The 10830-nt window shown below is 49.2% G+C and overlaps 5 protein-coding genes across 5 annotated transcripts; 2 read left to right on the top strand and 3 right to left on the bottom strand.

The window, feature by feature from the left end:
• Positions 1–1458: 1458 nt before the first annotated feature.
• GGI43DRAFT_420752 (Zn(II)2Cys6 transcription factor domain-containing protein) lies at positions 1459–3194 on the top strand (the record flags this gene model as incomplete). Its single annotated transcript, XM_083207855.1, has 4 exons — positions 1459–2607; positions 2676–2763; positions 2828–3023; positions 3128–3194. The coding sequence occupies 4 exons, from the start codon at positions 1459–1461 to the stop codon at positions 3192–3194; spliced, it is 1500 nt and encodes a 499-aa protein (XP_083063936.1).
• Positions 3195–3931: 737 nt separating this feature from the next.
• On the bottom strand, positions 3932–4772 carry GGI43DRAFT_239687 (uncharacterized protein). The gene has a single exon (XM_083200668.1). It carries the CDS (start codon positions 4412–4414, stop codon positions 4106–4108), a length of 309 nt encoding a protein of 102 aa, XP_083063935.1. The 5' UTR covers positions 4415–4772; the 3' UTR covers positions 3932–4105.
• A 1182-nt stretch (positions 4773–5954) lies between these two features.
• Positions 5955–7900, bottom strand: GGI43DRAFT_395675 (thioredoxin-like protein). Its single transcript, XM_083204891.1, has 2 exons — positions 6840–7900; positions 5955–6770 (listed from the first exon to the last, which is right to left on the bottom strand). Exons 1-2 carry the CDS (start codon positions 7354–7356, stop codon positions 6454–6456), a joined length of 834 nt encoding a protein of 277 aa, XP_083063934.1. The 5' UTR covers positions 7357–7900; the 3' UTR covers positions 5955–6453.
• A 105-nt stretch (positions 7901–8005) lies between these two features.
• Positions 8006–8924, bottom strand: GGI43DRAFT_395674 (uncharacterized protein). The gene has a single exon (XM_083204890.1). The coding sequence runs from the start codon at positions 8472–8474 to the stop codon at positions 8169–8171; it is 306 nt and encodes a 101-aa protein (XP_083063933.1). The 5' UTR covers positions 8475–8924; the 3' UTR covers positions 8006–8168.
• A 9-nt stretch (positions 8925–8933) lies between these two features.
• GGI43DRAFT_239636 (uncharacterized protein) lies at positions 8934–10730 on the top strand. Its single transcript, XM_083200666.1, has one exon. It carries the CDS (start codon positions 9407–9409, stop codon positions 10640–10642), a length of 1236 nt encoding a protein of 411 aa, XP_083063932.1. The 5' UTR covers positions 8934–9406; the 3' UTR covers positions 10643–10730.
• The last annotated feature ends 100 nt before the right edge of the window (positions 10731–10830 follow it).

Raw genomic sequence — 10830 nt, 5'->3', positions numbered from 1 at the left:
GTGGTATATACCCATTTGCTAAGAAAGCTTGGGGGGAATTGGGAGGCACGCCATTCGATCAGATGTAATGGCAACATGGTACTTTGCGTTCCGGTGGCAAATGCGAAAGCAACAAAAAGGCATGTTGCTGGCTAGGTCACTGTATGTCGATTTTATGCAACTGAGATGATTCGAAACCTTTCATTCGAAGACCCTTTTCGATATCTACCGTGATGTAATAGGCCATGGTGACTGATGGTGACTGATGCCGAGATTTTGATAAAATGCGGGTGTGGTTTTGGCTAATGGCTGTCTGGTGATTCATTAGCTGCAAATGTATTGGATCGATTGACTCGTAAATCGGAAGAATCGAATGTTGGCAATATTAATTTCTGTGTCCATTTTCTCAAAATCCGCAAGGCGCGTCACTCAATAAAAGGATGTAAACGCTAGAGAGATTACGTAGAGCAAAGTGTGGTGTGTGCGAGAGAGAGTGAGTGAGTGAGTGAGTGTGAGAGAGAGTATTGCAACTAAACGTCCACGCTATCTGACTTCGTACCTGCGAGACACGTATTAGCGCAGATGCTTCACAACTATTGTTGCAAGAGAAATTCTGATTTTGACTCCTTTTTCTTTCTAGCCGTCCTTAGTAAAATGCCGTCAGCAAAAAAAAAAAAGTTCCGGATCGCGGCCCGTCTCTGCCTGCCCTCTAAGCCTCCCCGGAATCGAACATCAAACGAGGCTTGGATTGAAAGTGCGGCGGAGTTGCGGAGCTGGCGTTGGCGGAGTTGCGGACTTGGGCTTTTCGGGTCCGGAGTCGTCTGGTTTTCAGTCACCCGGAGATTTACGTTGACACACGCCGAACAGGACCCTTGTTTTAGCTTTATCTATCTTTGTAAGTAGCATAATGGCATAGAGTCAGTCTCTTTGGAGTGCAAGTGGATTGGCGAGTTTCCTTTCCTTTCCTCTTCTTTTTCTCATTTTTGCATCTGCCGATTTTTGGGAAAATTTCTTCTCGATTTTCTCTTATTGCCAGCTACCAACTAAAAAGGGTAGCGCTGCCGAATGAGCGAGCCGCAGCATTAAAGTTTCCGCGACTAAGGCGTCTCTTACATCTTATCGTCCCGCCGGCGATATCTGTTTCCCTAACTCCTTCCATCATTCTTCTTCTCGAAACAGCTACTCGCTCGCCTGATTTTCTCTTATTACAATCATCTTATCGTCTTATTCTCTTCTTTTGAATCTTTATCATTATTGATTTGCTCTGCACAATTGGTCTCTAGTCGCTTGCTGGCATAGCGCGGAGATTGTTAGTGCCGTCTACCTATGATTTCGCTTGATAGCGAGCAACAGCAACAGCAACAGCAGCAGCATCAGCACAGCTACTTTTTCGCCTCTTCCCCTCCCTGGTCAATGGATTCTTTTACTGGCGGTACGGATACCAGCTCGCTGAGCAGCATCGGCTCGGGCCTGCGCAAGATGGATCGCATCAGCGCTGATGGTGGCTCTGCGGCCTCGCGCCAGAAGAGCTGCAATGCCTGTGTCCGCGGCAAGCGACGCTGCGATAAGCGCACGCCACGATGCACTCGATGTGCGGCCAAGGGACTCGATTGCGTCTACCAGCGTCAACCTGCGCAGCAACAGCAACAGCAACAGTCACAGCAGCAGCAGCAACTCCAGCAGCAGCAACAGTCACCATCGGGTACCTCCACCGCGACAACGATGCCCTCGTGCGCCTCAGTATCAACTGTTGAGGGTAGCTGCACCACACCAGAGATGCCCCCCGAATTCGACATGAGCTTTGATATCGAGAGCCTCAGCACCACAACCGGCACAAACACCAGCCCAGAGAGCCTCCAGCAGGACGCGGGAATGGGGCTCGGATGCGACCCTCATTCACATCACGCTCACGCAGATCTGGGTTTCTCCATTGTCGACCTGATGAATGGGAACGGCACCGGCGATGGTGGCCTGTGGGATCTGAGCGGTTTTGGAGACAGTGGAAAGATGGATCTCCCCCCAGTTCCTATCGCGCCAACGCTGCTGGCAGAACAGCCATCGCAATCGACGCAGCCGCAACAGCTACAACAGCAACAGCCCATTCGTGATCTTTCTATTCTCCAAAACGAGGATCAGTGTATTCCAGCCGACGTCTGCCAGGTCCATGACCCCCGCAGCAAGATCGGGTTCATCGTCAAGTCCACTGCCGACATGTACAGGGGATTCGCTCAGCGTCGTGAGGCGCCCTTTATGCACCCTCGCCTCTGGTCCTCACAGCTACCCAAGACAATCTTGACAGCATTTTCCGCTGCTACGGCATACTCTACGCAAACCCCACAGACGAAAGGCTGGACGCTCAAGGTGTTGCTGGACGCCGTGCGCGAAGTCCACCGCGACGGCGAGAGAGCGACCACGCATGCGGATCGGCTAGCGAGAGTGCAGGCGCTTTTGATGTTGAACTCGATGCGCATCTTTGATGGCGATTTGGGCATGAGAGCGGCAGCAGAAAGGGAGATGAGCGTGTTTCTAGCGTGGGTAAAGGACCTGGTAGCGGTCAAGAATGAGCTGGAAGAGGGCTTGCCAGCGTCAGCGTATATGCTGAGAGATAAGCCGCCAAAGAGCTGGGAGGTGAGTTTGAGAAACAACCTTGGCCGTTCTTTTGACCCGAATACTAACTTTTATTCCCTTTTCTTTAGAGCTGGATCATGGTAGAATGCACAAGGCGGACAATCATGATGTCCTTTGCCATAATGTGTCTCGTCTACGTCCTCAAGTCAGAAGAAGGTTCGTAATCCTATTTAAGTCTTGCGTGTAAGTTCGTAAATTAACGATTACGGTTAAATAACAGCCCCTGCAGAGTTCTGGGAAGACGGCCACAGCTTCACGGCCTCGCGGCATCTGTGGGAAGCCACCTCATCGGTAGAATTCTTCCGCGCTTGGCGGGAGAAGCCGCAGTACTGCGTCACAGACATGAGCTTCAAGGAGTTTTGGATGTATGCTCGGCCGGACGACATGGATGAGTTTACGAGGCTGATGCTGACGACGTGAGTTGCCCTGAAACTTTTATTGCAAATTGCCTCTTCCTTCCTTTCCTATTTGATATTCTGTATCGATTCTTAAGGTTTCTGGGGGCTAACAATCTTTGCAGGCAAGTTGGTGTTGATGCCATTGAACACTTTATGACAGGCGAAACCAATATTCCGGTACCGCCATGAACGAGGACACGGTGACATTCCCTGATCATGTAAACTGAGAGGCAAAGTCCCCATTGTTATAATCACAAATCTCCCATCTATCACACAAACTACAATACGAAAAAGAAGGAACGAGAGCGCTCCAGGAGCTTGATCAGACAGCAAACAGCAAATACACAGGACATTATCAAAGGTTAAATTTTCGGGGGACTTTGCGGCAAACCCGTGGCGTTTGGGAAGAAGCTTGGATTCATCAACTGTATTTTTATTTTTACCAGAGGGGTTAACGGCGGTACGTTAAACTGGGCACCAGGCGATATATCTGGGAAGGCTCTTTACTTGGGTATATTTGGGGTTTATAGAATCGCGGCGCTGGATTACGCATGCGTGTTTTCGGAGGGGGGCAAACTATTTACGGTTGTGGGATTCGGACAATCATTCGGGGATTTATTTATTTTTCCTCCCCTTTTTCTTTTTATCTTGGTTACATTACAGATACAACTGCTACGTTTATGGGCACTTGAGATCAGAAGAAGTACAGATGGATGGATGGATAGCCAGATATATCTACTGAGGCGTTTCATCCCACTTTAAACATCTCATTACTGCATGTGAATCCATTTAAAGCCAAGCGTCTCATGTCCATTCAGATTGCTTTTGTTATTTCAAAGGGAGAACCAAGAAAAAGAGGATAAAAATAGCCAAAGCGCTCACTAACTAGAGTTTTCAAGAAATACATAAAAGAAAAAAAAAAGAAAACCGAATGAACCATCGGAGACAAGAACAAAACGCCGAGACCGTTTTTTAAATTTCATTTCCATCATAAATTTTTTTTTGTCCCACGTATAGCGCTGCACTGCAACGGCAAAGTCCCCAGCCTAGCCAATGGATAGACAGAAAGATATTACCAGCCAGCCCCAAGACATGTCCATCTAAATCTTGCCTGGCCTCGCCATGGGTTCGCCTATCATGCCGCCCAACGGAGCATGATGGAGCGTCTCTTTGCCATCCTTGGCATCTTGTCGCGCTGTGGGTGGGTTGCCCATGTCGTGCACCATGTCGCGAGCCTTCTGGCGCAGGCCCCTCTTTACTTTTCTCTCGTGGATGTCGATGAGCGGCTGGCTCTCCTTGGTATAAGAGTACGTAGTGTAGGCGGTTGAAGCCGAGGAGAGGGAGGATGTCTCGGAGCTGGTGGAGGGACGCCGCAAGGCAGAGGTGGTATTGGAGGGAGCGTCAGACATTGTGTATGTGAGGGTGTGTCTATGCGCGTATACAAGCGTATGAGCGAGAGTAGGCAATATAAACCGCGTAGGATGCGATGCGTAGTATTTCCTCAAGGGGCGAATAGGCTGTAGCGAAGCCGATTGACGCAAGGTTGCAGCTTGATGATGCGACTCGGAACGAGAGCGCCGGTCGGTGAGCCACCGTCTCTTGACCGAACAAGTACAGCGTACGGAATAGTGCCGTGGAGTGTGTCAGGATCGAAAACGATCAGAGGCAGATGCTTTATGGCCACTTGTGCGGCGCTAAACGGGGACCTTTTGCAAAGAAATTCTCCAGATACTAGCAAAACTGAAATGCCCAAGAAGCGCTGAAAAATGATGAATGGGTTTCAAGCCCGGCTGTGGCAGTGGATTGGATTGACAGGCAATTGTAGAGAAGGAAAGGGAGGAAAATGTGAGGGGGTGGCGCGCCCAGGCTCTTCTTATTCCGCTGAGATGCCCAACTGCCTGCTACCGACTAAGAGCAGGCTAGAGGACGAGAGATAAATAGATAATACTCGTACGCACTTGTAGGCTCAGCTCGCGGTTGATGGTGTGGTCACTGTGGTCTCAAATCCTAGTCTGGGCCGGGTCTGCTTTGGGCATGGCTTCAGCTGTCGAAGCAGCCAGCAGGCGGCTTACCGGCCATCCCCACGCTTTTTTTCTTCTCCATTCTCCATTCTGCACGCTCGCCCATGTGCTACTTGTATGGGGTACACACGAGACACGATGCCGCATCTTGCCTGGCCAGCACGCTCGCTGCCGTCCTCCTGACCGTCCATCTTGCCGGCGCTCTCTTGCAATCGCATCTAGCCCATGATGATTGGCGTATTCGTAAACTCGTCCAAGATATTGGCCCTTCCGTCATACTTGCAGCACCCTGTCCTCAGATCCGCTGCTCCTGCTGCTACCGCTGCCACCTGGAGGATCCGGCAGCTAAACAAGATGAACCTGACCTAGCCCCAGCCGTTGATAAACGCAACGGCTCCGTCCATTCATGCGCCTCGAACATGAAGTGCTGCAGCGGATCCCTGCATTTAGTGGGGGACCATTTTCGTGCTGGTTGATAACAGATAGCGCCGGCGGGGCTAGAACGAGACCGCGCTGTAGCGGGCTTCGTGGCGTTTTGGCGGACAGGCGCCAGCGACTGGGCTTGTCTGGGTAAATAGGTAAGAGAATGGTCAGCGGTGTCGTCTCGGCTTGGGCTTCACCCCCCAGGTCTGAGGCTGGATTGATGCTGCTGCCATTGTGGTTGCTGGGAGGCATGGACGATGCGAATTAAAGAAGAAGAGAAGAAGAAGAAGGAAAGAAAGAAGAGAGAAAAAAAAGAATTGGTGCGCGATTTAAGAAAACTGAACTCACTCAAGACTGCGGCAGGCGCTGTAGGAAGACAAGGCACGCTGATGCTTTGTTTGCCCTTTCCTATATTAACCGCCATGATGCTTCACTAGTAGATGCAAGATATCACGCTATCTAGGGACGAAGCCGTATATCCTTACCTAGGTACGGCTTATCTCGAGTTTCATGTGCCGAGTGCAAGTCCATGTGGCCGATTTTGAACTAAGCTGTTGAATATATATTACAGAGTTTAAATTAAACAACTGAACTCTCAGCCAACAACCTTGACCCGGGCTTGCCTCCACCGTTCCCATCTTTTCCCTCCTTAAATATAGGTAAGCAAGTAAATAAATAAACACTTCAAATTTGCATCCCATACCCTGCCGTGGAATGGTGTATCGTGATAACAAATATTACCCGTACTCATACACGGTTGTAAAACGCCAGGAACTCCAGTTATGCGTACTTGACAATCTGCATTATGGCCACGCCGACTGTTCTAGGGCCCTGTCGGCTTACCCCAGAACAGTCTCGATGCATATGTATTATCAAATCCCAATGCCTACCAAAGGCAAATAATTTAGCCGCAGCCGCAGACTCTCAGCTTTGGTCCAAGCCAAGCAAGAGACCAAAGACGGAAAAATGAAGGAAACGCCTTGTCCTATTACTGGTTCGCATCCTTACTGATGCGCGCCAGTAGTAAAACGCTCGGAGATTTCCACGCGTGCCTGGCCTAGATCGCGGAACTTGGCTACGAGCTTGTCCTCATTGTCCAGCGCAACAATATCGTCGGAGCCGCCAATGCTAACCCCATTAACCAAAATGTTTGGCACAGTTCTGCGGCCCGTCTTCTTCTGGAGGTAGTCTTGAAGATGGGGGCCAAGCGGGTGCTCGTCAATCTCGACGACATAAGGTTCGGGGGTAATGGCGTACTTTTCGAGGAGGATGCCCTTGGCTCGCTTCGAATATGGGCAGTAGGTCTTGGAGAAGATGATGACTAGACGGGCGCACGCACAAGTTAGCAATCAGAGGTATTACACAAATACAGCGCAGGATAGCTGCTCACCAGGTGACTTCTTCAAGATGCTGTTAATCTCGACTTCGGCTTCGTGCTCTTCCTTTGTCTCCTCTCTCGTCGCCTCAGACTTGACTCTCTCCCCAATGTCACCACCGCCGACCTTGACCTGGCCGTTCTTTGCCTGTCCCTCAGCCGAGCTTCCCACTCCAATAATCTTGCTGGGCGTATCGGGCTTGGGGCTCTTCTCATTGGCCTTGTCCTTTGCCTCCTGCGCAACAGCCTTCAGCCGCTCCTGAAGCTCCTGTGCGGCCACCTTGTCGTCGTTGTCAATATCGCCGTCGCCGTCCTTGTCGGCTGGGATATGGCCCGCCTTCTCTCCCGTCTTGGAATTGATTACCGGTTGCCCACGTGCTGTCCCTCGCTCCATGGCGTCCTTTGTTTTCTCGTAGAAGCCCTTGAGGCTGACATCGGCTTCGGACTCCATGCCAGAGCTGTAGAAGAGGACGAAGACGACTGTGATTACCACCGCCACCATGAGGAGGCGCATTCGTCGTGGGGATGGCATCTTGTCGGAGTTCTTATAAGTGCTGATGTGCGTGCGCGTGCGCCGGTAGTGAAAAAGAGAGTAGTGCGCTGCGCGAGAGGTGGGAGGATCGCGATCTCTAGAATAGCATTCAGAGAGGTCTCGTCTGGTCGCAAGCGAGCTCGAATATTTGGGGAGGGTAGCTCAAGTAAGCTTCCTCGTATTCAGTACTAGCGAAGGCGAAAAGAACGAGAAGGGGTAAATCGAGGGTAAATCGACGCTCCAATGGCCCCGAGATCTTTTTTCTTCCTATATCAGAGCTGTTTCGTGACACAAGCTTTACTTTTTAACAGTTGCAGAGCTTCGAGGAAAGGAGAACGCGTGACCTAAATCGATCTATTAAAACAGGACCCGACCCATTCAATACATTGGACCGCAGCGCTGTGCTATGCGACTGGGAGATGCGCTAGACCGTGCGATGATTTGAGTCGGCAACTGTCTCACGACTGCTGCGAGGAGGATTTCTAATAAGTTCGGGGCTAAGCACTGGTCGCGTTTCTGCGCCTGCGGGAATGTTCCGGTGCCGCATTAGGTAATGAAACACAGTATGAATATCAACTGCTTGGGCTTGGTTATATCAGACTTTGCCACACATGCGATAGATCGTATTGCAAAGCAAGGAGCTCAAAGCTTCGCATTGAGCTTAATATTTGTCTTTATTCAGTAAAGATATCCCTGTATTTCATGCATAAAAATTCGCAAATAGTGATATGAATTCCAAATTTCAACCAACAAATGACAATAATCACACAAAACACTCAATATGATTTTCCACTACTAAGGCACCTGAGTACTTAGAAGGGAGTCGCGACCTCATCATACAAACTGTATAATCCCGTATCATCTTCTAGAAAGTGGTTTTCAGCAACATAAGCATTTGTAGATGTTAAGCCTTCTTCAAGTCGGCTGTTTGACCAGCTATTTGAATTCTGCACCGCTTCGTTCATCCTGGGCCATCGGGGTAGGCGTAGGCTGGGAACTGGAATTCGAGAGTAGAGGTACCCATGTCGCCGAAGGTAATGGGCTTCCTTTGGCATAGCTTGTACGCCGAATATTGAGCAGGTCAAGAGGTAAAAGAATACCAAAATTAGAGACAACATTTTAGAAAGATATTCTTTAAAAGCCCTTTGTTCTATTTTAGGGAGGAAAAGAAGTCTCGAAATACAGGGAGATACAAATATTGCAGTAAGGTATAAGACGAGATATTCTCAAGATTCCCGAGTGAGAGACTTGATTTATATCCATCAGCTGTAACTGTGAACCAGCCATTGCTGTAAATTCAAGACGGAAACGACAACATCACAGCCATCACAGCTTTCTCTGCATTCGTAGTTTGACATTGGGTACATCGGCAGGTGATTGTAGAATGTGAGACACGAGGCCATTCCCAGCCCCTTTGAGCTATGGGTGGAACAGGATCTTCTTTCCGAAAACGTGACGACATTTAACAGACAATAGCCAACACTTTGAATTTATCCATCTCTTTTTCAGTTTTTTTTTTCTCCCCACCATAATCCATTTGGCGCCTTGTCACTGCTCGTGATAACACGTAGGTAGAATCTCCAAACTATTAGTGAGTGGCAACAGCCATTTTCTTCGAGTTTCTAGAGTAGGCTGCTGAGTCATGCTTTCCACCAATTGGATACCGCCAAGATTCAGAAGCCAGATTTCGCCTCTGGGCAGTGACAGTTTTGCTCGTCTTACAAGATCTTTTAGGTCCACCTAACCCATCTTCTTAAGTGTCCTTTTCCAAGCGTTGACTCATTTATAGATCACTCATTCATTTTTTTATGAAATAGAATTGTAAACTCGTTTCCCCCTTTCTTCTCCAAAAGCATAACTTTTTTGCATACTTTTTCAGGCGTCTGGCGTCGCTACAGTCGCAGTACTACCAGCTACAGGGGACAAGCTGCAATTGCAACTCATCAGCTTACCACGGCACATAAAGGACAAAGTGGAAAAGCTTTTTAGCAAGAGATCCTCTCATAGCTAGGTTGCATTACATATTCTCTCTTTCACAATATTGCCGAAAATGCCTTCCATTCGGTCTAAACGCAAATCATTACCAATCATCTTTGCATTGGTTCTGGGTATCTTGCTTCTCATAGCGGCTCCGGTTGCCGCATCAAATTCACAACCTTCGCCCCAGGCAGGGTCAGAAAATTCGGATTTAATCTGCCACACTTCCAATCCCGAAGAATGTTATCCTCGAGTCTTTCAACCGACGGATGAGTTCCAAACAGTCCGTGATGACCAAGAATTACCGAGTGGACTCCATGTTCGCTTGAACATCTGGACAGGAGTCAAAGAGGCCAAGATCAACGTGCCTGATGAAACGAACCCTGATCTGGAAGGCCTACCAATTGATCAAGCCGTGGTACTTGTCGACCAGGAGCAGCCGGAAACAGTCCAAGTGCCCAAGGGAGCACCAAAATACGATGCTATTGGCAAAGTCAAGGAGCCGGCTCAAGGAGAAGAGGCACAGGTAGAGGCTATTGCCTTTGCAGAGACGTTTAAAATGCTCAAGAGCGGCGTTATCCCAAGCGATGAAGAATTTGACCATGGTCTTGAAGGGCTAGAAGAGCTATCCCACGACATCTACTACGGACTCAAGATTACGGAAGACTCAGAGGTGGTAAGGGCACTGTTTTGCTTGATGGGATCTCGTGATGGCGAAACCCCCAAAGGAGTCACTCCGCGAAGCCAACAAGCGGCTGCTATTCTCGCTGGTGCACTTTCCAACAATCCCTCAGCGCTGAAAGAAGTGTCCAAGATCTGGGAACCGCTCATGGAGCAATCGTGCCCTCAAGATGGCACCCGCACCCACGATCTCTTCTACTATCCCATTGCCTCCGTCGGTGATTCCCCCGGAAAAGTCAAGGCTGTAGTCTCGGCCATCAATGGCCTCATCAAAGATGAAAAGATCAGGAAGGATTTCCTCGCAAACGACGGTATGAAGCAACTCCTGGGTGTCCTTGCCCCAGAAGGCAATGAATGGGCCGGAGCACAGAGAAAGGTCGGGCAGCTGGTGCTGGATACCTTCCTGGACGAGGATATGGGCGCTCAGCTTGGTCAATGGCCAAAGGGCCAGACGTCGAGTAAAGCAGTGTGTGAGACGGCAAAGACAGCCATGGATGACGGCTGCTGGGATTATTACGTCGAGAGAATGGTCAAGTTGAACAGGGGATCATGGAGCAAGGAGCTGCGAACAAGGTTGGCGGCAGCACGTAAATCGGCGAGCAAGACGCCAAATCATGGCGAACTATAGATTTCCACCCTTTGTCTTGTATATATTAGACTTCTTAGGAGTTGTAAATAGAGATACCCTTGAATTTTCAATTAGACGTGAAACGGCAGCTGTCGCTCCAACATGCTTTTTCTCATTTTGTAAAATAATCATATCGAGAGAAGAAAAAATCTTTCGATTTATTTTCATGCGGAAATATGCCGTCCCGT

This window comes from Trichoderma evansii (assembly GCF_050947405.1).
Source record: "Trichoderma evansii strain SZMC 28006 chromosome Unknown GGI43scaffold_3, whole genome shotgun sequence".
In the NCBI taxonomy this organism is placed as follows: Eukaryota; Fungi; Ascomycota; class Sordariomycetes; order Hypocreales; family Hypocreaceae; genus Trichoderma; species Trichoderma evansii.
The sequence above is the reverse complement of the archived record's forward strand: the minus strand, read 5'-3'. Positions and strand labels throughout refer to the sequence as shown.

What these genes read in the sequence shown, in the direction of transcription:
- GGI43DRAFT_239687 (XM_083200668.1), bottom strand. Translation starts at nt 4,414, where the DNA reads ATGTCTGACGCTCCCTCCAATACCACCTCTGCCTTGCGGCGTCCCTCC.
- GGI43DRAFT_395675 (XM_083204891.1), bottom strand. Translation starts at nt 7,356, where the DNA reads ATGCCATCCCCACGACGAATGCGCCTCCTCATGGTGGCGGTGGTAATC. An exon ending in CATCTTGAAGAAGTCACCTG is followed by an intron (nt 6,771 to 6,839) that starts GTGAGCAGCTAT and finishes GCGCCCGTCTAG; the next exon opens with TCATCATCTTCTCCAAGACC.
- GGI43DRAFT_395674 (XM_083204890.1), bottom strand. Translation starts at nt 8,474, where the DNA reads ATGTTGTCTCTAATTTTGGTATTCTTTTACCTCTTGACCTGCTCAATA.
- GGI43DRAFT_239636 (XM_083200666.1), top strand. Translation starts at nt 9,407, where the DNA reads ATGCCTTCCATTCGGTCTAAACGCAAATCATTACCAATCATCTTTGCA.